Genomic DNA, 27,288 nt, shown 5'->3' with positions numbered 1-27,288 from the left:
CAGAGAAGGATAATCCCTTTTTACAGGGAAGAGGGGTTTGAAGGAGTAAAACCTGTTTTAAGGAGTTTGAAGGAGTACTACCTCCTGTTTTCCTATCATCCCCCCCATCCATGTCACTGTCATGGGAACAACCCTTGTTTATGAAATGGGAAGAGGGGAGGGAGAATAACAAGCGAAAATGGGCCATAGACGTGTGCCTGCCTATAAGCAAGTTAAATAGCAAAATCTATTATTGCATGAAGAACAACACTGAAAGAAAGGGGAAAGTAGAAAAGAATGCCTTACCAGTTACCCCACGCGTCTTAAAAAATATCTCTAGGTTTGGCCACCAAAATAGACATCAGAAGGAAGGGAAAACAGGGCTTGATGTGTTTTGCAAGAAGCTTCTAAGTGTTATCCAGAGGATTTGCAGTTATGCAAGATGTACCAAACCTGGTTGATTCATTTCACATGTAGCTATTATTCATTGTGGATAAAAAGTGGGCTGTAACATATTGAACTACTCTTTTTTGTGATATAGGAACCTGTCCCTCTCCTTTCAGTGTCATTTCTGTTTCTGGTCCTCAATTTCTGTTAAAGGTGTAAGGCCTGAATATGCATCTGTTTCATTACCTGAAGTATACCTGTATTTACTTTGAATTTCTAATCTTTTTGGTAAGTAGTGGCTAATTTGGAGGGGGTTTTTTACAGGTGAGAATTTTTAACCTTTAAAAGCATGTAGTTTGTGTATTACATGCCATACTTAGCTAGTACTGTATTACAAACAGAAAACACTAGATATAGCCAGCATTTTACTCCTTAATGCATTATTTGATAAAGAAAAAGTAGAAAAAGCACTAGAAAAATCAAGGGAGACATCATTTTCCGGATGCCAGTTTATATTCCTTAATCTGCTCAGTGTGATTACATGATAAAAAGCCTTATCTTGGAGCATCCTGCATATTGTTGTGCATTTTCAGTAATGTAAAATATTGAACCCCATTTTATCATTGCAAACAATACAGCAGTATAATGCTGTGAAAGTCTTCAGTAGGCATGTTGACAGCTTCTAAAGTACTCTGGCTTTCAGTATTTGCAGTAACATATTTTTTGTTCCTAAGTGGCCAAGATAATGATTTCTGAATAGGAAGATGGTTTTAATGGCCAGCAAATTAGAAGCAGAAAATATTTAAATATTCAAGAAGAAAATGCCATACATTATAAATAGTTAACAGCTTATGTTGAAAGCAATGTCCAAATTAGATATACCAGTGGAGTGTCCCTTATCAAGAAATCTAATATCCAAAATGCTTACTCTATAATGGTTCACATAGGTGACCGATATAGTGACACCTTTTCTTTCTGGTGTTTCAGTGTACACAGACCATTTCAAGTGCAAATAAAAATATTGCATATAAGATGACCTTCAAACTATGTATATGATGTATATATAAAACATACATTATTTTTGTATTTAGACTTGGGTCCCATCTCCAAGATACCTAATGATGTAGCGTATATACAAATATTCCAAAATTCCTCCCACAAAACACCCAAATTCCCAGACATTTTTAGTTCCAAGTATTAAGAAAAAGGCACACTCAATCTGTATTACAGGTTGTTCAAGGCATTCATGTGTTAAAACTTGTGTTAAAAGAATGTTATGTATAATGAAAATACGGGATGAACATCCATTATCTGGAATTGTAAAATTATTCACATAGCTGGCTGAGTAAGTTAACACTTTGCTTTCTGACAGTTGAATGTACATAAAGTTTGCTACATGCACAAAATTATTTTAAAAATTGTCTAAAATTACCTTCAGGCTTGCACATAAAAAGGGTAAAGGTTTTCCCATGATGTTAAGTCCAGTCGTGACTGACTCTGGGGGTTGGTGCTCATCTCCATTTCTAAGCCGAAGAGCCAGCGTTGTCCGTAGACACCTCCAAGGTCATGTGGCCAGCATGACTGCATGGAGCGTCGTTACCTTCCCGCCGGAGTGGTACTTATTTATCTACTCACATTTGCATGTTTTCGAACTGCTAAGTTGGCTTGCACATAAGGTGTATATATAACAAAGATAGTTAATGTTTAAACTTGGGTCCCATCCCCAAGACATTCAATTCTGTACTTATGTGCAAATACTATTCCAAAACACTTCTGGTCCCAAGCATTTTGTATAAGGGATACTCAACCTTTTAATTTGGGTTTGACACATTTTACAATATATGAAGTCTTGGGGAGTCGAGTGACTATCTCAGGATATAATAATAATATAGATATATAATAAAATTTTATTTCTAGACTGCCCTTTCTCTCTGAAGGGACTCAGGGTGATTTACAGACACAGAAACAAACAAATCAAAACAGGATAATGCACAGTAACAACAGTAAACTTACAACAGAGGAATTAAGCATCGAAATTAAAATGAAATAGAAACAATGATACAGATCTGTTCCTTTTTGTCAGTATGTGCGTGAACAAGCGTATTGAAATTGGACTGATGGGAAATTGAAGACCCTCCATGTTCCTTACTGACAGATAAGTGTCTGGACAGAGATAAAAAAGCTCTACACAGGTCTCTCTTTACTGTAATGGCCTTATATGTGTTTTACATGCACAGTAGAGAAGTGGGGCCCTTATATGTTAGAAGAGTCCCTGTGCACATAAGCACTTACCTGTGGTTTGCTACTTTCAGTATTGTTTCTTACCTCCTGTGAAAACTTGTTCTCGCGTCCTTTTCGTATCTTCAGGCATTATTTACTCTCCATTAAAAGTCACATATTTATGTTTACACTGGACATGTGTCTAATTACTCTTACTCTGAAGTGTGGACACTTAAATGAATAGAAATTCTAAACTGACTGTAACTAGCATTAATCTTCCATTAAACTATTTTGCAACTAGATAATCAAGCAAGGTTTAATTTTTTTAATCTTGCATTTTCATATGGATAGGATGTTGGGACACCAAAAAAGGGACACCTTTTTCAAAAATGACACATCATTTTTTACTTCCCTTCCCCCTGCATGCTCAGATGACAACTCTATATTGGGTAGGAATGCATGTTTTATTTTATCCTACCACTTTGAGTTAACAGCAGAAGCAGCTGGAGACCTACATCCATCTGAATTTAAGTTTGCTGAGCTGCTTTTCTGCTGCTGTCCTGAGATGGAATAACAGAAGATAAATTGGGACTATCCTTGTCAAATTGGGATAGTTGAAGGGTATGCAAGCCCATTGATTGGGTGTATATTTCAGTGGGGTGTAGAACCTGGGCTGGCTTAACCCTGCACTCTAGTCACTACACCATGTTGTCTCTTGTCAGAGACAGCACTAACTGGGGACCAAGTAGTTTGTCCATCAAAGTGTCAAGGAGACATGTTTTTTGCTGTCCTCCTCCCGCACAGGCTCAAGCATCAACTTCCCCTTATTTTAGGTAGGAATACATGCTTATTAGATTTTATCCTACTCAAGGAGTTGCAACAGAAGAATTGGGAAACTCGCAATCACTTGAGTTTGGCTTGGAAGACCAGCCAGGGGAGGAGCGATGGTGTCCTGTATCTTCAGAAGAAATTCTATGAGTTGTTTGTGGCCTAGTAGCAGCTCACCCCCCCCCCCAAAAAAAAACAACAACCCCTAAAACAAAACAAGAAACCAGGTCTCTTTTCCAGGCAGGCATCTATACTCTTTCATGCATGCTCATTTTCATTCATCTGGCTGGTTTGTCCAGCAATCAAGCAAATGATTCTACTCATGAGAAAGCCATGACAATACAATAATTCTGCACCAGCCAAGGAGGGGGAGTACAGCTGAGAAATGGAAACAAAAGAGTGGTCTGGGAGCAAGACAGAGGTTGCGACAACGTGAATGTTGTGACAAAGCGGGAAAGGGAAGCATGGGCTAGGAAATTAGTTGAAGAGAAGGGTTATGAAAATAATGACACTGCAAGAGATTTGCAGTGGAGGCTTGTTGACTGCTACGGAGACAACTACGAATTTATGAATAATTAAATCCTCAAAATTAAAACCTACAAAAGTTAAGAGCTGAGGGCCAACTGTATTAATCAAAACTATTAGCACCCTGTGAAGTTTGAGGTAGAGGCTGTAGCAGCAGCATGTTACTTAGGTTTTTGTCCCTTTATTTAAGATGAATAGTCCTTTCTGGATTGCATTGGTGTGTTATAGTGTTAGGGGATTGGAGTGTAGGTCTGAATGGATGAAACAAATCTAGTTCTTTACATTTAGAACATGAAACTCATCTAGCTGGTCTGTATTTTGTTTGTGTTTGAGTAGTGGAAGGATTCCCAACCCAATCCTTGCATCATGTAGCCTGACAGATGTACAAGGCCAGGCTGAATAGTATATTGAATTAATTGTGTATTCCAGTACTCCATGCTAGACAGATTATTTTGTGTGCTTGGCACCATTTTCATAAATAGGGTATGGGGTATGGGGTATGGTGTTTGCATCAGCATCTCAATCTTAGTTGTATTCCATAGAAACTGTTTATTACACCAAATTAATTTATTTTATGTCATTTAAAATAGCTAAAAATGTAAAAAGTTTAAGTTGGAGCCTATTGAAATGCATACAAATAGGCTAAAATATAACCCCTTTATAGTTCCTTTCTTCCTATGTATATCCTACTATGACCAAAATTACCTACAAAAGTCTACTTGGCATAAACTAGATGCTAGTAATTGAGATATTTATTACTTAAGGTCTTAGAAATTGCTACTTTAATGGCCAGGTAATCTATTTCAGAGTTTTGTGATGAGTCTGTAGACACATTGGATAACTTTATACATGGTTACCCTGTATAGCAGGGGTCCTCAAACTTTTTAAGCCGAGGGCCGGTCCACAATCCTTCAGACTGTTGAGGGGCCGGATTATCATTTGAAAAAATATATACAAACAAATTCCGATGCACACTGCACATGGCTTATTTGTAGTGCAAAAACAACAAGAAGAAGAAGAACAATGAAAGAATACATTATTTAAAAATAAAAACAATTTTAACCAACATACATTTATCAGGATTTCAATGGGAAGTGTGGTCCTGCTTCTGGCCAATGAGATAGTCAAGTTAATTAGGGTTGTTGTTGTTGTTGTGTGCCTTCAAGTCATTTCAGACTTTGGGCAAGCCTAAGTCTAAAATTAATTTATTTATTATTTATTTATTTACTGCATTTATTTACTACATTTGTATCACACCCTTCTCACCCCAAAGGGGATTCAGAGTGGCTTACAAATTATATGTACATACAATATATTATAGTATTAGCATAGCACAATATTAGCATTATATATTACTATATTAAACTATACCACTATACTGTAATATTATATGTAATATAGAATATATAATTAATATTTTTATATTATATATAAATATTATTATTATTAGTGTTATATTGTATTACATTATAATATTATCAATATTATATGTATATACAATATATTATAAAACTGAGGGTGGGGACCAGGTAAATGACCTCGGAGGGCCGCATCCGGCCCCCGGGCCTTAGTTTGGGGACCCCTGCTGTATAGTCATCCAAATGTGCAGTGATATCACTTGTGAATTATCTTCCCTTAGTTCTAAAACTTAAATCATGAACCATATTTTTACTTGTAATCCCAAGGTTAATTGTGCTTAAGAAATACTTGAACTTTGGCATTGCTCTTTATGCAAGTTGCCCGGGCTGTCTTGGTGAAAATTTGATATTTCAGAGTGAGCCCCGATGTTGCCTGTGTGTTTTGCTGCTTGATGCCAGCTCTGACAGAAGAAAGCTGTTCTAGAATCTTAAATGAAGGACTCTTGAATATCACTGCAGTTACCGTTCCAGTGCTTGGGTGAAAATGCTTGATGGAAAATAGAAGAATTCCAATGCCATATTACATGCTAAATGCTTTGTTGTGCATAAAGGTAGACAGACTGTATGAGAGAATCTGTTGGAGTTTTTTAAATGCTACAGGACTCTTGTTCTTACTGATACCGTGTTTCCCCGAAAATAAGACAGTGTCTTATATTAATTTTTGCTCCCAAAAATGTGCTAGGTCTTATTTTCAGGGGATGTCTTATTTTCTATGAAGAAGAATTCAAAAAAATGAACATTTATTATATACTGTACAGTAGTTGTCATCATAAACCAGCATAAACAGACAAACTGTGAATCCTATCAAGAATTTCTTGTTACCACCATTATTTCCATGTACAACACTCTATGGTACGTACATTTCCCAGTCCTGCATGCTCTGGTGTTCTGTTTGGCAGGCATGCTTCCAAACAAAAACTTGGCTAGGTCTTACTTTCGGGGGAGGCCTTATATTTAGCAATTCAGCAAAACCTCTACTAGGTCTTATTTTCTGGGGATGTCTTATTTTAGGGGAAACAGGGTATTTTCTGTTGAAAATTGCTTATTTATTTATGGTACTACCCTTGGTAATCTGTAACTTTTATTCTGTTTTATTCCCATGGTGTGCTAGGTAGCTATTACACAGGCAAACTAGGATGCAGACAGCTGTTTACTATACATAGTCAGTCCTTCTTAAGCTAGCTGCTGTCAGGGGATCAGAGTTATTCCCCCTCTAGTATTCTAGGGACTAGTATCATGTTCGTGCCTCTTAGCTACAGTCGTTTCTTCCTAGAAACTTCATGGATTGTCAGATGATGTGACATAGAAAGGGTCTGGTCCATGGAAAATCAGTTTAAATACCACTGAACTACATAACCCTAGGCCCCTTCCACACAGCTGAATAAAATCCCACATTTTCTGCTTTGAACTGGAATATATGGCAGTGTGGACTCAGATAACCCAGTTCAAAGCAGAACTGTGGGATTTTCTGCCTTGATATTCTGCCCTGATTTATATGGCTGTGTAGAAGGGCCCCTAGACAGTGGAATATAGTGCCAAATGTGTTTGCAGATAAAATAGAATTATAGGTATAGGAGAGCACCTGTGTCGCATGTGCAGAACATTATAATTATGTTTGTTTATACCCTGTTTTTCTCTCTCCACAAACAGAAGTATTTATCAGTGATAATGTAGAGGTTTCTGTACCTGATGAAATTTAGACCTAGGGAATTCTTTTGGTACAGGCTTCCTTAATACCACAGTTAATTTATGGCTGCTAGGCATATTTGGAATTTTGGTAGTGTTATGAATGCTCTTGCTAAATGGCTGCTGTGATGTTGGTGGGATTTGCCATGATTGATATGTTGCTAGTCTCATTCTCATAAAAATGTTCAAGTAGGTACAAGGCAAAAATCTGGGATCTATTATGACGGGACTATTTTCTGGTTCATTATCTTTTTTACATAGACCAAACTCTTGTGGTTCAGAGCTCACTAACAAATACAAAAATAGAATTGTAAGCTTCAAATGCCAAATTACACTTTTGCTTCCAAGAAAAGCAAAGAAATGCCAGTTTCATAGAAGCTATACTAGTGCTGCTGAGAGAAACATAAGTGAGACAGTCACATCATATATCTTTCTCTCAGGAAAACATACACATGGTGCAGGCTCATATACAGTCCTTATAAATGCAGATAAACTACAATCACCAATTATCAGTATGTTAAGATCTATGAGTATGGCCACTAAAATGGCAATCATAAAGAAAGTTGAGGCTGGAGAAAGAAAGACATTCCTGGATGTATTTTGCAAGATGTCAGGTGGTCTGGTTCAAATTTTTCTTATACAAAACTTACCTGACTTGATGGTTTGATTTCATCTGTTCTTAATATTGGTTTGACATTTCTTGGGAAAGTTGAGCCTTGCCAGATCTGATGGACATTCAGAAAATGCTCAATATACTTCAAGCAGCTCTGGTACCTGCTTATTGATACTAGCTTTAGTTGTTATGGTCCCTTCAAGATTCTCATTAAACTAGAATGTGTAGTGCAATCTAGTGAAAATTGGCAACCTTTGTGTTGATCAGAACTTTTCAGGAGAAAATGTAGTTTCAGTTATGAGATATTAAGTAGTATGTGTACACAGTGTATTAGATGTAATAAGGTAGTATGTTAGAAGTGATAAGAGCGCTTAGAATAAGTTGTGATTGGTGAAATGTTTGAGAGGATTTTGAAATGGCTATAGTATAACAGTTGGTGCAGGGATAATTGTGTAGTCTCAGAATTAGGATGGGTTAAAGTAGGTTAAAATTTCTGTTCAATGTTTTGTGTGTGTGTGTTTTTGCCTCTGGGGATGTGACATATTGGAAAGTTGAATTCAGAGACAGTGTCTGTGGTGGCAGGACAACTGGTAGTGTCCTGTGAAGAAAGAAAATAACATCTCATACAAAAACCATGAAGGGATCTAGGAAGTTTTCATAGTCAATGGTAACAGCAGTGTGATAGGAGGAGGTTCCTCACATTGGAGATAGTGGTTGGGAGAAATGGAAGACTTCACATTTGGTGGCACTAGTTGAGATAAGCTGAAGTCTACAGTTAGAGTAACAACAGAGGGATAGGAAGATCCTCACATTTGGTGGCAATAGATATGGTCTTAGAGGAAACATCACATTTGGTGGCAGTGTTTGGAATAACTGGAAGTCCATACAGGTGGTAGCCGCAGGGGGTTAAGCAGAACCCAACATCCCCATTAGTAAGTTGTTTCTTCAAGTACAAATTTACCTCAGCATCATGGGACGTCTTTGCAGGCTGTTGATGCCTCTTGTACTGTCAAAGATTCAGATACAACAAATGCTTGTAACATCAGAGTCACCTGTATGATGTGTCACTGTTGTTTGGAGACCTCATAATTAGTGCTGGAATTATTATGCCAGAGGATTGGACCATTCATCATGGCTGTTCAAACTAGTATGTTCCCTCAGATACCATGGACTAATTTTACATGTCAGTGTATCAGTAGAGTGTATTCAATTTCTACCAAATATCCTTTGAAATATCAGGCAACCACCGTTTGGGCAGAACTGTCCCCTATTTATCAGTCTTTTCAAGCAGCACCACACATAGTGGTTATAACAAATGGGGCTGTACATTTAGTTTGAAAGCTGCTGCAGTAGCAGAAGATTTCAAACTTGAAAACCTTCACAAGGGTGCAGTGTTGATTCAAGCATAATTCATTGCTTCAAGCTTTATTTAACAGTAAAATAATTCTTTCCTTTCTCTTCCAGAGATTTTCTGAGGTCTGGAAAAATGGCAGACATTGACAAGTAAGCATGATCTTTAACTTTGACTTAAGTTACTATTATATCTTTTAAAGGGGCTGTGATCAGCAGTTTTAACAAAACATCTGTGGTGTCATGCTGGTGCCAGATGCAGGGTACAGAAAAATTTGGCATGCATTTTTAAAAAGCAGACTTCCTAACTTCTGGCTGTGAAGAGCTGCCTGGAATTGTAAGCAATACATGATCACATTCATTTGCATTGAATGTTGCTTTGCATATGTTGTGAAGGAATAGATATATATCTTTACAACACTCACAGCCTTGTTTTTTCTTCACTATATAACTTATTTGAAGTTGTAAAATGAACAAAATCTGTGTGCTTTTTAGTACGATTCATAGATACTCGTATTAAAATAGTGCAAGTGAATATATAGTGTTACATGTTGAACTTTGCATTAAGAGCTGTTCTTTGTGTTCCTGGTCTTTGACTGAATACAGATCGCACCTTACATTTGATTTCATTAGTAGGAATATAATAGGTAGTACATTGAGTGAGCTCAAGGCTTTAACACCCATTGTACAGTTGTGAGATCTAGCATAATTTATGCTATGGTTAAAATGGAAAGATTTGAGTCTAGTCTTTATACCCAAACATGTGAGAATGTAGGTGAAATGTGAAGCCCAAATAGAAAGAATGAATGAAAGGGAGGAAGACAGACGGACATTGATCTAACAAATTTGGTTTTGTTTTGCTGGCAATAAACATTATTTGTACAAAAAATAATTACAATCTCTCAAATTGTTCAGAAGTCATAAAATAACTGTTTGATTTGAGATCCATTTTCAGTTAATGCTATTAAGTAGAGGGACCACAGTAACAGAAGAAGGCAAGTTCATCAAAATAGCCTGAAACTGCAGTTCAAGTAACTGTCCCTTAAATTTCTGGGCACACTTACAAGCAGATTTACCAGAACAGTAAAAGGGGTCTATGAAAATATTTATGTCTTTCATAAAGACATACTTGTGAAAAATAATTCTCTACTCACCTTTATCTTAAAAAAGTTTCAAACTTCAGATTGATATAACAAGACTTGTAAGAAAAATGCAGCACCAACCTTATTATTAATTCGTTGAAATTAACAAGTAATATTAGACCATAATTCAGTGTTCAGCAGGTGGTATTAATAATAATAGTAATAATAATAATATGTATGGAATACATAGACCCCGGCAACCAAAGATATTTAAAAGGGGTTCATGGTAAATTAAAGGTTAAGAACTACTGCTACACACAGTACAGAATGGAAGATTTTACATGCCTCAAGTCATGTCACATTGGATGTTAGTCAGTTCCCAAGTCTAATGTACATTTTTGAGGTTTAATATGTCTGAAGTCAGTAGTGTTGTATTTGAACCTGTCTCTTCTCTTTTGAATTTGGCCAATAAAGCTAAATCAAAAGGACAGTGTTGTCTTACCTGTCCTAAATAAGCCAGTTACACTTGATGGTAAAGGCAAGGTAGTACACATTGAAGGGGAAATAGAAAATGGAGAGTATTTAAAGGCACACATAGATGAATCCATTCTCAGGGCAATTATCAAGGTAGAATTTGAATTCTGAGCTGGGTGAATAAGGTGGAATATATAGTTTTATTAGTTGAAAAGAAATAAAAATGTAGATATCAACTTGTAGAATTCTGATTGCAGTATCATTTATTGTTCTTGGAGTACAAGAACAAAATTACCTTTAGTAATCTTATATTGCATTCATGCCAGCCAGTTCAGGAGTGTAATAATAAAAAAAATTGTATGATGCAATTGTTACAAAGAGCAGAGATGTCATATAATCTGATACCAATATATGAAAAAAAGTTTCCTCCTGATTCTGAAATGACTGGTTTTTTTTAGTATAATTCATATCTTAAAAATCTCTTAATTAGAGGGATTTTTAATTGCAAAAGGCTTAAACCAAGTACATCCTGATATGTGCTTTGTATTGCAGTATTTTAAGTTAGAATGCACATAATTCCAGACTTTCCTAAAATTCTGGCATAACAGTGGAATTCTGGCATTTAAGCATAAATGTGAAAGAAAGATTACAGGACCTATGTCAGCTGTTATGCATCATGAATCTGTACTATAAATGAGCTCCACCATGAAAGTATTTGGTTATATTAGCTTTTGAGAGATAAAAAAAGCAAATGTCAATGACGAGAAAACTTGCGGGTTTGCCTTAGAGCAACCATTTGAAAAGTTTTTAGCTCGATAGTATAATCTGAACTAGGATGTTGCTAGATTCTGTCGGATGTAACTGTTTAGAAAAACTTGCATATAGATTCAGAATCCTGGTTTGTTTATAGCAAAGAACAAGCTGAACTTGATCAGCAAGATATGGAAGATGTTGAAGAAGTAGAAGAAGAAGAATCTGGAGAAGATGCTAATAGCAAAGGTAAGGATGTAATGATCTGACGTGAGATCATCAAGTGTTGTTCTGAACATAAATACTGTATAAGATACGCTTTCTCCATTTTATACAGAAGTCATTCCACAGAGAGAACAACTTGCAAACACTACCTCGGGGTGGGAGAGGGTGGCACCATCTGTGCACTACCATTTTCTCGGGCATTCAAAAAAGCTAGAGGCAGCACCACAGCAACATTAGATTGTCAAGGTGGAGGATTTGTTGTGTTTTTGGTGCTTGTCTTCTGAACATGGATAAGAAATGCAGATGATACTATACAGTGGGCCCTTGGTATTTGCTCCCCCTCCCCGTGGATACCAAAATCAGTGTGTGCTCAAGTCTCATTATATACAATAGCATAGACAAATTATGTCCCTTATATATAAAATAAGCAAAATCAAGGTTTGATTTATGGATTTTTAATTGGGGGGTTATTCAGTGTTTTTCTTTAGTTGCAGAATATGTGGATACAGATAGCAAAATGAATGCCTGGGTTGAATGATTAGATTACAGTGATTTCTTAACAAGTTTGTGCATTTTTAAAAGTTTCATATTTTGTTTTTGTTAAGCACGTCAGCTGACTGTACAAATGATGCAGAATCCTCAAATTCTTGCAGCCCTTCAGGAAAGACTTGATGGTTTGGTTGGAACACCAACAGGATATATTGAAAGGTACTGTGTCTTATTTCACTGAATATAGAATGAAATCCAAAATTTCATCCAAAATCATAAGAACACTACCTTGATTATAGTGTTTTTGCCACTTGGTATTTGAAATTGTTTAAATTATGTCAAATAGTGATCATTTTGCAAAAGATTAGCGAGTGACGACCTTTTGAATAAAAATATTGTAACATTAAAGCCAAAATAAGGGAAGGAACAATCCTCTTCAGATTTTTATTCTCAAAAAAGGTTTCTGTGTTTGCTTGGGCCTAATTATTTATTTCACTTGGACTCTGCAAATGGAAATGGATAGAATTGCACTCATTCTGTTGGTAAGATTAAGTTGTGGATATTTGGTAAGAGATCTAGATTCCATCTCTTGGATCTGGTTGCAAACAATTGTACAAAGCTTATATTTTTGAAAATATTAAGTTTGTTTCCCACCTTCTCTTAATAATAGCACAACCCCATTCTCAATTTTAAAAACCTTGAGTAGGGGAGGAAAGAGGAAATACGTGCATCTGTTCTGGCCTGCTACCTCTAGTTTTTATTTCTTCCAGGTAGCCAGTGGGATCTTGAAAGAGCTAATTTAATAAAAGTCAGAAAAAGATTTATTTCTCTCTGTAATTTGACTTCCTAGGGATGAATGAACATATTTTGTTGGCTAGGAAAGACTGTCAGTTCAACACTTAATTATAATGACACGACCAAATTACAAACAAAATATTTAACCAGACTCAGCCCATCTTACATGCCAATAAAAGAAAACCAAACTTTCTCATGCCATCATTTCTTAATTTTCACTGTTCAGAATAATATTGGCAATGTATTACAGAGTTCAGCCCACTCCTTTTTAATTGACTGAACCATCGTTAGACTACTGATAATATAATCTGAATTTTTAAGAGCAGTATTGAGGGAAAGCCAAACAACTAATTAGCCACTTTGTTAGAAATGCACAGGCCATTTGGCTTTTTTACAGTCTTGGTTTATATGCATTGATAACATGTTGCACACAAGCTGCAATCTCTCAAAGGTTTCTACTGCCAGTACTGAATTTGCCATAATGGCAAAATAATACTGATTTATCTGCATTGGATGTCATCCTTTACATCCTGTAAATAAGCACTTTGCTACTTGATAAGCACCTTATTAAAAAGCCACTTTTGATCCCTGAAATGTTTCTTATGTTTAAAGTTTTGTTTGCTGCTGCTACATTTTCAATAGCGCAGGGATGTGTGATCTGCCCGATAAGTAATGGCAGATAGCAATGTGGTACCTGAGCACTATTGTATCACACATTACTGGTGCATTTATGCCTAGGGTCAGGCCCAGGCGATATTCTAGCCAATGCATAGCCATAGATTGAGCCAAGAAACTGCATCAAAGAGATACGATGTAATTTTAAGTTTACAGGGATATATATTGATTGTGCTATGCCATTTTGTGATAGAATTGCTTAATCAAATGCATTGCACACTGATGTATAATGCACAAAGCACAATCTTCATTGGGAAGTAATGAGCAATGACACTACATGCATAATTCTGTTTTTGCAACCTTTAGTTACAAAAAAAAGTGCTACTGCATATGTAAGGGAACCTACACTTGCATAAGACATGAAAAAGAAGACAACCTTTGTTTCCTTGGGCAATACAAAACATACATTAGAGGACCCTTTTCCCGTTAAAAGGAACATGCTTCTCTGTGGATAAAATCTAATAGGGACACATGCCAGTATGTCCACAGCCTTTTCTACCTTTCTCTCCTTGCCACAGTTTTAAAAGTGAGTGGAGCTGTCATGGTCATAATTGACGATGCAAATTCCCTTTCTGCATATGCGTTAAAACACTGAGCTGGAGACCGAAAGGTCCCAGGTTCAATCCCCGGGAGCGGCGGGAGCGGCTGCTGTTAGCTCCAGCTCCTGCCAACTTCCTGTTCGAAAACATGCCAATGTAAGTAGATCAATAGGTACTGCTCCGGCGGGAAGGTAACGGCGCTCCATGCAGTCATGCCGGCCACATGATCTTGGAGATGTCTACGGACAACGCCGGCTCTTCAGCTTAGAAATGGAGATGAGCACCAACCCCCAGAGTCAGACATGACTGAACGTCAGGGGAAACCTTTACCCTAAGACCATATCACCCTACCTGTCGTTCTATGGAGTAATAATAGTAGCCATACTTCTAACTGTACTGAGTGATGAGTTTTCCGTCACTCATCAAAATAGTAATAGCCTCAATCTTGAAAGTAGAGTAGAGTCTCACTTATCCAACGTTCTGGATTATCCAACGCATTTTTGTAGTCAATGTTTTCAATGCATTGTGATATTTTGGTGCTGAATTTGTAAATACAGTAATTACTACATAGCATTAATGTGTACTAATGTGAACTACTTTTTCTGTCAAATTAGTTGTATAACATGTTTTGCTGCTTAATTTGTAAAATCATAACCTATTTTGATGTTTAATAGGCTTTTTCTTAATCTCTCCTTATTATCCAACATATTCGTTTATCCAACATTCTGCTGGCCCGTTTATGTTGGATAAGTGAGACTCTACTGTAGTTGCATACTGTACTTTGCTAGTCTGGAAACTGGAGGCATCTTGCAATTAAGAGTAGAAAGCGAGAGAAGGAAATGTTTGTTCATTTCATATGGATGCCATACTAAAACCAGTCTCCCAGAAATGTCTCATCAAATCACTGCTTTTCTGAGTAAAACAATGCAGCAGACATAGTTGCACAGACCTATGTGTAATGTGTTGCTTGCCCCATACTTTTTCAGTTTCTGGGCACAATTGACCTTTGATCTCCTGTGAATCTCCTTTTCTCTTATAGTATCTAAGTAGCCTCTCCTATTCTCCAACGTCCTTGATCCAAGATTAGTAAGTTGTAAATGATGCTTTCACTGACATACTGTTGCTTTAGAGAGTTTTTAAAAGCAAGCTTTTGATTGCTTCAAGTGCAGTATCTCACCTCTAAAACGTATGCAATTGAAGTTAAATTAACAAAAACAATACTTTGAATTGGAGTTGATTTTTGCATGCTTGCTTGATTTTACAACATTTTGCAAGTGTCCTTTCCCTGTCTTAATTGATATCACTACTGGACCTGAATAAGAAGTACAAGGACAAATTTAATCCAATGCTGTTTATGTGTTTAATGCACAATACTTACTAGCTACAGCAGTTAAAAAGAAGACTTGTTTTTCTGATTAGTGTTTTTTTTTCTGCTAGTAGAGCAATTTCATGTTCAGAATGTTCAAATCCAAAGTTGTAGTGAATCTAAGTAATTAAGTCCCAAACAAGGCTCACCATGAAGGAAATTCCTCAACAAATGTTTCTTTTCACTATGCTTTGCCATAATTCTTAATATTTCTTAATGGATAACTTTTTCTATTTGTAAAATAAAAGTATACTACTGTTGCCCAGGTAGTAGTAGCAGTCAAGGAAAAAACCTTTTTTCATTAGTATTCACATTTTTATCTTCCCCCAGCAGCTAAGATAAGAGGAATTGTCCCAGTGGGACAAAAAAAGACTGCATACAAAGCAGGTGCACCTCTTCTCTGTTCTTGGTTCTCATGATGCCACTTTCCAGAAAGTTGGGATACTAGGCTGTTCTTCTGCCCAGTTGATGAGACCACTTGCACACAAGCTGATTAGGAAGCAGGCTCTTTTCACAAAACATTGTCATCTTCAACTTGTAACATAAACCTTTACAATTTTCAAAGCTTGCTGAGGAGTAAAATATGAAAATATGAATTACATCATGAAAGACCTATAAAAACTAATAATCTTTTTTCATTAGATACACACACACTTTCACATAGACCTTTTTCCCTGGTTTCTAAAAAGTAATGTTCATCTCTGTTCTACATAGCCTTCAGAACAAAACATAAATGGTTAGTTTCTTTCTTTACTGTAGTCTATTTGGCCTCTTTCTTGATTGTTGTATTTAAAGACTTTTTGAACTCTGAAATGTTATCAAAATGAAATTAGCTCATTGAGTTTTTATCAGAAGCTACCTGTTTGTCATCCTGATTGCTGAGTATTAAAATGTACAAGCTTTCACACAGTATAATTGATGTTTTCAAATGCAATGTGCAACAATCTTTGAATTTTATGTGTATTCATTTAGTAACCTCCAGCACCTTTCCCTTGAAACATATACTCAGCCTTTCATCTAATGCAAATACAGTTCGCATGCTAGCATGACATTTCCCGAATTAGAGATGACTGATCAAAATCTTGCAATTATAAACTTTGTCTATAGTTACATATCGGATAAAGTTATAAAGACGGATTAGTTTAACATATTTACAATAACCGTCTCCCATTGCAGCTCCCACAATCTTCAAGATAATAGCAATGATAAGCAGCTATTTATATGTACAATGTGGATTTATACAGTGGGAATATTTAAAGTTTAAAAACTGGATTTGAGTGAAAATTTTGTGGGTATGTGTATAATGCATGTGTTTGCATTTGAAGGCATGCATTTGAAGTATTCTCTCTAACCCTGGACCCCAAGAACTACACAGTATTATTCTTTTTATTTGGAGAAATAGAAAATCTTATCCCACACACAAGTGGAACAGGTTAAGCTATGTAGATTATTCTTGGGAACTCTACCTTGCTAATAGCAAAAGAAACTAATTAGGTTATAATTCCCCTATGCCTTTTGCTTGTATGCTATGTGGCATGAACAGGTGGCATGAAAGGAGGACCTCATGTACAGGTGCTTACTTACTTCAAGATTAGGCTTTATAGTAAGAGGGGGGGAAAGGGAGGCACAGATTGGGCACTGTTTAAGAGGATTCAATACTAGTACAATACTATAGTCTTAGGTGGCCTAGACGGACACAATAATTTTGCCAACTCTACCTTTCAGTTAAGCTAGTAAACATAATAATACAATTTTTAAACAGTGTGCAATTCACTGCACAGTCAAGATTATAAACCGCTGTTTGATCTTACTTTTTAAGGTGAGCAATAAGAGTATTGGCTTCTAAAAATTACGTTAAAATGTAGAAATTTCAGCTAAGAGCTGGCTCTTGCTGTGCTGCTGTTATGTAAATAACACGGTGCATCATGAGTTAGCTCTTTTGTTAACCTTGGATATAAATGGCCTGGTCCCACCAACATATTTTAAGGAAGTTTTCTTTTTAGAGCTTAACATGATGGTCGTGTTTTGACACTGAAATATGATTTATCCCTCAGCTTACCTAAAGTAGTTAAGAGACGTGTAAATGCACTCAAGAATCTTCAAGTTAAATGCGCACAGATAGAAGCAAAATTCTATGAAGAAGTTCATGAACTGGAAAGAAAATATGCTGCTCTTTATCAGCCCCTATTTGACAAGGTAATCCATATGTTTTCATTGCTTTGTATTTGAAAATGTAAAATGGAACAGAATTCTGCTTGGATCAGCAATCCTCCTGTTTTTATTTGCCAAAAATATGTGTGCTCCATTTCTTTGTGATAAGCATCAAGTCAAAGTAACAAGGTAACCTTAAATAAAAAATTGTTTAATCTTTCAGAGGAGTGAAATCATCAATGCAGCATATGAACCTACTGACGAAGAATGTGAATGGAAAACAGATGCTGAAGAAGACATTTCAGTGAGTATCTCAACATATTTCTTTTAAAAGAAAATACTTTTATCAATTAGAAATAAATTTATTTTAGCAATGAATACAGTTTATAATTCAGAACATATAAATGATTAGCTGTTTCAGAGCCAGTGACCATATTAATCAGATTACATAATCTGATACTGCATGTGAGCTTTTAAAAATATCTCTTAGTGGAAGATTCATACTTCAGAGGTGCAGGGATTCTGAATATAACTGACTCTTTTCTTATTCATTATAGTTACTAGTATAACATTGAATTGCTTTATTAGTGTGCAATACTCCACTATTAGAAAGAGAGTAACTTCTTAATTTTAACAAGGAGGAAATGAAAGAGAAGGCCAAGCTTGAAGAGGAGAAAAAAGATCAAGAAAAAGATGATCCTAAAGGAATTCCTGAATTTTGGCTGACTGTATTCAAGAATGTTGACTTGCTCAGTGATTTGGTTCAGGTAAAAAAAAAATCCACTTGTAATGACCTGAAACACTGATGATAACATTTTCATGACCACAGGGAATTTAGTCATTATTAAGATATTGTTGCTAAAATTCATGCTAACTTTTCAAAATGTTCCGAAAATCCACTTTGGGAATAGTGTTCTCAGCTTGCTTGCTTATCAACTAGATGAATCAGCAGTAGACTTGACCACTTAGTTCTGTACTAAATAATTCTCAGCTTACATTTTAAACATTTTTACAAATTTCCGCGTTTCCTTTCTAAGTCGTGATGACATCTACAGTTAACATGTTGTAAATAAGAATTGTAATTCTTTTTAAAAAGAAAACGTAATTTACCACTAAATACGACTTTTTTTTGCATAGAATTGTGAAATATTTTGTGTTAGAAAATAGTATTTCTGTATATAACTGTTCATGTTTTTCTATGCACTACACAGTAAGTGCACAGTAAAAACTGAAGACAGTCAGCTGAGTATCAAGTATTCCCCTGAGCACTCAAGAGTAAGGTAGACTTTTACACAATGAAGAGAGCTCTGTGTTTGGCTTACAGAAGTCTTGTGAAAAATGTCTGGCCATATACAATTCCAAAACACTTCAAAATTGTGTTTGATTTAGGTTGTGTGGTGATACATGGTGGTAGATCTGAGGTATACACTTGCATACCTGTCTTCAGTTTTAGCCTCATGAATGTCCAGCTTCAGAGGACTGATTGAAATAGAAAATGTTGACTTTACATCCTAGATTATTGTTGGATATATAGATGATAGATATTTAACTACATTAAATACTCTGAATGTAGAAACCACAGCCTGATATTAACTTGTATTATATTTCACAGGAACATGATGAGCCAATTCTGAAACACTTGAAAGATATTAAAGTGAAGTTTTCAGAAGCTGGGAACCCTATGGTAAGCTTTTGAAATTTAGTGAGAGTAATAAAATTGAAGGAACTGAAAAACGCTTTCTGTATACAGTGGACCCTTAGTATTCATAGGAGTTTGGTTCCAGGATTCCCTGTAGATACCAAAATCCATGGAATCTCTAGTCCATTTTTATTTACAGGGACCTAGTAAAACGATGTCCTTTATAAAAATGGCAAAATCAAGGCTTGCTTTCGGGATTTTTAAATCCTTGAATGCAGAACCCATGGATATGGAAGACCAACTGGGGCTCATTATGAATTAATTCGTATGTTGTCAGACATGTGTAGACATGGCTATGCTCCTTTGTATACAATGCATACACATTTAAGAGAGAGTTGTAGAAAAAAGTAATATTGCTTGCTGTTCTTCCTCATATAAAGTAATATGAGGCCTAACAAACCTGTCAGTAACACTACCTTGACAGAAGATCTGTTCTACTGCAGACAGTGTGAAAAGTTTTCTGGGCTGCTGATGCAGCTTATGTGTAATAGACTTGCTGCAATCTGTTAGCAAGTCATGAATAATGTCAGGTTGCTCTTATTATTTAAAAGAGAGTGAGTCCTTGTTATTCCCATTAAGAGAACAAAGGACAACCAGTATTAAAGAGAGCTCCACCTCCAAGACTAGATGGCAGTCTCTCAAAGCAGCTTCCTCTAGAAGTAGCAAGGAATTCCCCGACTGCTAATTCACATTCTGTTGATAGAGAAGGGAGCTCCTTGATTTTCTACCAAACAAATGGTAGTGTTGCAAATATTGCCATCCCTCCCCCCCTCTCTCCAGGTTTTTTTTTGGGGGGGGGGGTTCCTAGCACCTGCTTTCCCACTAGCAGTCATTCTTAAAACAGTGGTTCTTAACCTATGGGTCCCCAGATGTTTTGGCATGCAACTCCCAGAAATCCCAACAGTTGCTAAATTGGTTGGGATTTCTGGGAGTTGTAGGCCAAAACACCTGGGGACCCACAGGTTGGAAACTACTGCTTTAAAATGTTCTATCTCATGAAATAAGTATCCTTCCAAACAAAAGTGATCTTAGTATCTTCAAAATGTAGTGGTGACCTTTAGCTGATAATGTACCTACCCACCTTTGACCACTTCTAATCTAACTACTATTTTGCCTGATTGGATCAGCATATAATAATATTTGAGCTTTCTGTTTCCAGCTAAAAGGAAGAAGCAGTCCAAAGACTTTCAGTCAGAGATTAAATTATTTATATAAAAGATGGGGCAGGTCAAGAAGCAATATTGTTTAACGTTTCCTCCTGTGTTAACTGCTAGAATAATCCTGTCAAACTAGATTTCACTCTTAGGTCACTTTTGAGCACTCAGATCAGTTTTGAATAATAAAGATTCATGTTTTGAGATTTCTTAAGAATTTCTTTATAAAGTATTTCCTTTCCAGTTAAGCATTGCTGCATGATTTGTTTGAGTGAGACTAGAACTGAAGTTCACTTTCTTCTGCCATGTAAACCCTCAAAAATGGAGCAATTGATGCCATGCAGAAAATGACCTGCCCTGTTTTTTTTTCTGTATGGAGAACTGAAATGTTTCTGGTATATAACAAAACACTTTCTCTGGTCATTTGCCATACTGGCTGGGGCTGATAAGAATGGCATCTGAAACATTACAGATCTGCCATTAGTCTAGGCCAGGATAGGACACTTACAGCCTTTTTAGTCACTGTCAGTCCTCTTTCTGGACTCTCCCCTGAACGTCCTGTGTTGGAGAGATGAAATACTTAAATGTTACCTATTTGAGTAAGAAATAAAATGCTAATAGCAACTTCCAGTTATGAGTCTTGTGCTTCCTGGAGATTAAATGGGTTGAATTCTGATCACAACATCTGAAGGACTAGAGTTGGGAATTACTGGAAGAATCATAGTAAAATTGGGCAATAGGATGTGTTTGTTTAGTGTAGTTGGGATTTGTGGTAAAGATTTACATTTTTCCGTTGTTCCTAATGTTGTTTTCTTTTCTTTAAAAGACCTTTATATTAGAATTCCACTTTGAACCTAATGAATTTTTCACAAATGAAGTTTTGACAAAAACATACAGAATGAGGTCAGAACCTGATGATTCTGATCCTTTCTCCTTCGATGGACCAGAAATTATGAGTTGTTCAGGGTAAGTGTATTTCCCTCTGAAAAGAATTGATAGCCTTCTTCAATGCAATGTTGTGTTAGACTTTTGGAATGCAGGTTTATTGCTTTCCTCTATCACAGAGATAATAACAACTGCAAAAAAAAAAAAAAGATTCAAGGTTAACAATCGGTTCATAACAATAAGTACTACAATACAGTACATGTTCCCCATTAAAAATACATTTTCTACAGCTAAGTTAATTGCAACATGCCTACCTAAATGGTTTTTAATTGCTGACACAAGAACAGAGAGGGTTCTCCAGTCTAATCTCTCTGAAAGGAAATCCACAGCCTGGAAACAGCTATAGTACTGAGAAAGGCCTCATGTCTCCTCATCAAATGGATCTGTGAGAAGTGGTGGGACTGAGAGAGTAAAGCCTTCCTTCTTGGACAGAATTGTATTTATAAACCTAGTTGCTTTTGTAATGTAAATGTTTAGAAAGTACTTTGTGGTAGTTTGAAATTTTAGAACCTAGAACTATGCAACTTTACTTTGAAATTTTGTTGTCTTGAGTCAGGTGGAATTGTAGGAGACATAAAATTATAAGTGGTAGGTGAATGGCAACTCTTCTCTCTTTTTTGTTATCGCTTCAGTTAAAAGTATCTACATTCTAACTCATTAAAATGTCTTAATAGTCTCAAAACAAAATTCATGTTTACAGTATTCTTCTGTTTATCTGTATGTCTGATGAGCTGTACTTCAGGGCAGAAATCTTTATGCAAAGAGACTCCCAGCAATGTTTTTAGGTTTATTGCTATAGTGCCACCTGTCAATATAACCAGGGTTATCAGAGTGCTGGATGCCATGAGGAAAAAGAAGATTCCACAATGTGATCTCCAGTCTAACCTCTGCTGGAATGGAATTCCACAACCTAGGAACAGTCACTGAGAAACCCTTAAGCCATGATTTGAGAAAAATTCATAGTGTTTACATTAAATTCAGATGTAACTATCCATCTGTAAAGAGATCCAGATATAGAGAAAATAACACAAGGGATTCGCAGGCCAGATGACTGGACTACTATTTTTAGATCCAAATTGGTGAGGTGTATTTAAACCAAATCTTCCAGTAGTATAACTACCTAGAACATGTGTATGCTTGGCTTGATAATACTGTTTTCTCATAGGTGCCAAATAGACTGGAAAAAGGGGAAGAATGTTACTTTGAAAACCATCAAAAAGAAACAAAAACACAAGGGCCGTGGAACAGTCAGAACAGTGACGAAAACAGTTTCCAATGACTCTTTTTTCAATTTTTTCAGTCCTCCAGAAGGTAAATTTCAATATGTATATCCTGCTTTTTACATATAAGGGTTCTCAAAGTGTAGTGTAAAATATATATGAAGAGCATATATAATAACATGCTGATTATTCCTTATTTGAAATGTTTGAAATTAGAAGTCTTGGGAGAGGGGGATTTTGGATCACCTATATTTGCATATATGTACATAATAAGATAACTTGCAGATGGGGGATCTAAGTCTAAGCACAAAACTAATCTATGTTTATATACACATAACCTTGAAGGCAAGCTGTTGCAATATTTTAAATAATTTTATTCATGAAACAAGGTTTGTGTACACTGAACAACCAGAAAGCAAAGGTATCACTCTCAGCCATGCATGTGGACAATTTTGGAGTATTTCAGGATAAGCAGTGCTCAACCTGTATCATAGGAACCGTACATACTTATTTCACTGTTCAGTAGCTTTTTTAGATAAGAGAAATAAACTTAAGAACAGTATTGTGAATATTCTAAAGAAGAGAAAGATTTATGGTGATTATATCAACCCCTGAACTCCCTGACACTCACTTCCCCAACATGGTACCCGACAGGTATTTTGCCTGTTAACTATACTAGTTGCACCTCAAAACATCTAGAGAGCACACAATTGAACAAAGCTTCCATGTAGATAAACTGATACACTATTCTTAAAACTAATAAAAGAGTAGCAAAAGACAGGAATAGGATGTCTGCCAAAAAGCGAGAAAAAGGGAGCAGAGAAGGACTGTAAGAGAAAGGCAAAGCAGGGCCTAGGAAATAGTATAAATGACCCCCAAAACACAGACAAAATTCATATGTACGTATCTTTCAGATTGTGTCTTCATTTCCTAGCTGTTCTTAAATGTTTGGTAGCTCATATTCTCTGGCTTGCAGGTTTTGCTTAATTTCAAAAAAATTAATTTAGAATAGATAGCCAAAAACAAGGTTAACAAAAAACAGTGGGGCTATCAAATGAGGAATGAGACAGTGGCGGGAAAGTAAAAAATAATCAATGTATGTAGATGATGCAAGACCTTAGGATGACCCAGCCGAATCAAAATGTGCATACAGACATGTGCATAATTTTTTATTGGCTGTTTCTACTGTTAAAACCAAACACGTAGTCATGAAATAGCTTCCCAGGACGTAACAGTTTCTGTCTTGTCTGAAATAGGCCTCACTTATATTTTCCCACATGCTGTTCCTATAGCTGTGCTGAAGCAGTGTCCAGGACTGTAAAGCCTTTCCATAAAAACGAAAGTAGAAAATTTAGTATTTGAAGGTTTTATTAAGTAATGCAATATCAATATGTTTTAAAGCATATATAATTGTATAATGTTGCAATATAATGAACACACTTTTATTTTGTTTTGTTTTTTTGCTTTGGCAGTCCCTGAAACTGGAGATTTGGTAAGTCCTGTAATTCCATTTGCCTAATGATAAAAATGCATAGGGGCATTTTTGAATTCTGGATGTTAATAAAATAAAGGCATATATTTTGACAGTGATTAAACAAACTTAACTTTTCTAAAATGACTATGTGAATGTTTAGTTGTTTTTGTATTTACTTACATAAATATGCTGCTGATGCAAGTTGTATTTGTCAGTAAATATAGTCTAGCTTGCTAGACAGATTAGCATATGTGGGCAGTGGTAGGAATGAAAATCAAAATGAAGGTATAGCGTAATATACACTATTACTTTGGTGCAACTAAACAGTAAGATGCCTGCTGCTAGCTTGGTGGTAGAGAGAGTAAGATAAAGTTGTGTAATCATATGTATAAACTAATGGGAAAGATCTGGGCAGGAAACAATTTGTATTCTTTAAATACAAATTAATGGAACTATGAATTCTTATACTTGTGCAGGACGATGATGCTGAAGTCATTCTTGCAGCTGATTTTGAAGTTGGTCACTTTCTACGGGAGCGCATCATCCCACGATCAGTATTGTATTTCACAGGAGAAGCCATTGAAGATGATGATGACGATGTAAGTGGCAATTATTTTCATCAAATGCCATAATTACTTTGAGTAGCAGCTTGGCTGTGTCTAAGGGTTTGAAAATGAAGCTATAATTTGTAGGTCTTAGTAATTATAACTGAATTCTATGTCAGGTATTTCTTCAACCTGAAGCAGAGTTTGTCAGCTCAAACCTTCAAGTAAGATTAAAGTAGTGTCTATACTATGTGGGCAATACTTGCAAAAAACAACAAACGTAGTTGCTTATTTCCACAGGAAGGCTTTATCTTTTGTTTTTTTAGTATTCACGGCTCTCCAAAATCCACCAATTCAACATACATCATTGGCACACCTGACCCCAACTTATTCTGTTGGTATTCTTATATACACTTACATGATGCAATGTTCCATTCATGCATTCATATATACACTTGATGCAAACCTAATGTCAGGGTTTCATTCTCCTCATGCTTAATCACTGTAGCAGGGGCTAAGCACTTACAACACTTAAAGTAACCCAACATTTCATCTTCAAAATAGGTTAGTATATTTTTAAACTCTCAATATTCTATACCTAAGTGCACAAAACTACATGTAGATGGGATGGATATTGATGATGTTTAAGGAGCACATTTCAAAAACTCAGGTGGTACATAGATTTGAGTTTAAGATGAGGTGGTTGGGTTATTTTTTTCCCTAAACAGAAATCTTTGGAGCAACTCTAATGACAGCTCAACTACTCTCAGCAGTGGAATCATTCTGGTGGGGCAGTTTGTTCCAAATTATAAAGGGAAAGCTTCTGAGTGTTAAATAGAATATGCTCACTCTCTGTCCACGCTGTCTTTATCATAAGCCCAACCTACCTGAAAATTCTTTATATTCTTATTTACCAAGATTATGAAGTGTTTTTACTAAGCCATAGTGAAATGTTTTGGGTCTTGTGCTTCCCATATTTGACATCAGTTAACATTTCCCTTAAGAAGTATCTGTTATGCGACTCACTTGTATTTCTCTCTTTTCCCCCAGTATGATGAAGAGGGCGAGGAAGCTGATGATGAGGTAAGGTTTGTAGGGGGTTAAATACAAAATTATGAAAAATTTTCATTTTGTGTTTAATTGTTTTGTGTGGTTAAATTTACCCCAAGGGTGTTAATAAATATCAGACGTATTTAACTTCTAACACTTTGTGTTTCAGGAAGGGGAAGAAGAAATCGATGAAGAAAATGATCCGGATTATGACCCAAAGGTGAGCAATCAATATGTATGTTTTTGATAGTTGCATTGAAAGGATGTTTTATGTAATATGCAAATTCCCCCAGCAGCGCACCTATGATCTTTAGACTGATGTGTGCTTTTCTTCTCTCCAACAGAAGGATCAAAACCCAGCAGAATGCAAGCAGCAGTGAAGCAGTGTATGTGGCCTTGAGGATTATCTGCACTGTAATAGCCTAAACACAACTATTAGTTACTTACAGCCTTATGTTTTGTATCTTGGTAGAATTAAGTAAACATTTTGTTAAAACAAACTGACAGAACCAGTTTAAAATGTAGGTTCCTTGTACCTAGCATTTTAATAGTACTTTTCTGCCAATATGTAGAATGCAGTAAATCCCTAAAGCATGAATAGTTAATTCATTGCTGTATATAGTTTGGTTCTTGTGAAGTCTGTTGTCATGTAGCTATTAGACTGCAGCTGTGAAGATCCCTGAACTGTTGACAGAGACCACTATTTGTTTAGAAAGGATCCTTTCTTGAAGAACCAACCAAAGTCTTTTTTCAGCCCAGTAGTTTAAATGGGTTTAAGTCTGCTTGCACTAGCTGTGCCTTCATTACTTTGTCATAGAAACGGCGGTGACTCATACTAACTAGGACGTGACATGCATTTTTTAATTTGACTACTTCCATATAATCTGTTCATTTCCATCAAGACCACATGGAACATTCATAACTGTCTGCTTGTTTACGCTCCTTAAGTTTTTGTATTTTGTGATGGTGACCTACAGAAAAACTAGAGACATCATATTAAGGTTGTTTATCACTGGGGTGTGAATAAACCTAGTATTTTCAGAAATTAGTTGTGTGCTTGTGTAAACAGGTTTTCCTTTTTAGGAAACATAAAACAACAAGGCAGAATCCAGGAGGAAGCATTTGCTAAATAAAACTTTCAGGTACATCTATACAAGTATAGGGTCAAAATGTAACTTGTCCTTTTAAAGCAGTAATGGAGACCTTTTGTTCTTCCAGATACTGGTTTCCAATGTGTAACATCCTGGCTGCTGGTTGGGAATGATGAGTGAAGAACATCTGAAGTTCTCCTTGCTTTACAGTAATGCTGTTTAGAAAATTACTTGATTGGAGGTCATTCACTGCCTTTTGAAGAGCCTCCACCTTTATTTATCGGTACATAAAGCTTTCTGACATGTTGAATATATAGCAGTATCTTCACTCCTTAAAAAGAGGGGTTCTTAATATTGCATTTATTTTTCCATAGAAGTAAGAACCAATCCTTGATTAAGCTGCATCTTCAGAGTTATTTCAGACAGCACGACACTTGCAGACATGAACAAAACTGAACTGAACTTCAAAGTTGTGACACACAAACTTTGTTGATTATCATGAAAATTTCCCAGACTATTGAGCAAACTGCATCAAAACATCAGCTTTGAAGGCCTACA

General features: G+C 36.1%; 1 protein-coding gene across 5 annotated transcripts in view; it reads left to right on the top strand.

Moving 5' to 3' along the window:
• The window catches only part of nap1l1 (nucleosome assembly protein 1 like 1), a 32,982-nt gene extending 6,298 nt beyond the window's left edge, over window positions 1–26,684 (top strand). For 3 of the 5 annotated variants that reach the window (XM_062982644.1, XM_062982645.1, XM_062982643.1), the window contains exons 2-15: window positions 9,121–9,159; window positions 11,473–11,561; window positions 12,143–12,245; window positions 17,456–17,597; window positions 17,776–17,856; window positions 18,191–18,319; window positions 19,165–19,236; window positions 21,232–21,371; window positions 22,516–22,661; window positions 24,043–24,062; window positions 24,521–24,643; window positions 25,640–25,672; window positions 25,809–25,859; window positions 25,984–26,684. In XM_062982644.1, coding sequence (XP_062838714.1) covers window positions 9,143–9,159; window positions 11,473–11,561; window positions 12,143–12,245; window positions 17,456–17,597; window positions 17,776–17,856; window positions 18,191–18,319; window positions 19,165–19,236; window positions 21,232–21,371; window positions 22,516–22,661; window positions 24,043–24,062; window positions 24,521–24,643; window positions 25,640–25,672; window positions 25,809–25,859; window positions 25,984–26,019 — 1,182 coding nt within the window. In that variant the 5' untranslated portion in view covers window positions 9,121–9,142 and the 3' untranslated portion in view covers window positions 26,020–26,684. The remainder of the gene's footprint in view (window positions 1–9,120; window positions 9,160–11,472; window positions 11,562–12,142; window positions 12,246–17,455; window positions 17,598–17,775; window positions 17,857–18,190; window positions 18,320–19,164; window positions 19,237–21,231; window positions 21,372–22,515; window positions 22,662–24,042; window positions 24,063–24,520; window positions 24,644–25,639; window positions 25,673–25,808; window positions 25,860–25,983) is intronic. The other 2 variants (XM_062982647.1, XM_062982646.1) reach the window with 1 other exon arrangement.
• Window positions 26,685–27,288: the final 604 nt, after the last annotated feature.

This window comes from Anolis carolinensis, chromosome 5 (assembly GCF_035594765.1).
Source record: "Anolis carolinensis isolate JA03-04 chromosome 5, rAnoCar3.1.pri, whole genome shotgun sequence".
Taxonomy (NCBI): Eukaryota; Metazoa; Chordata; class Lepidosauria; order Squamata; family Dactyloidae; genus Anolis; species Anolis carolinensis.
Note: the sequence above shows the minus strand (reverse complement) of the source record. Positions and strands in the feature narration are given on the sequence as shown.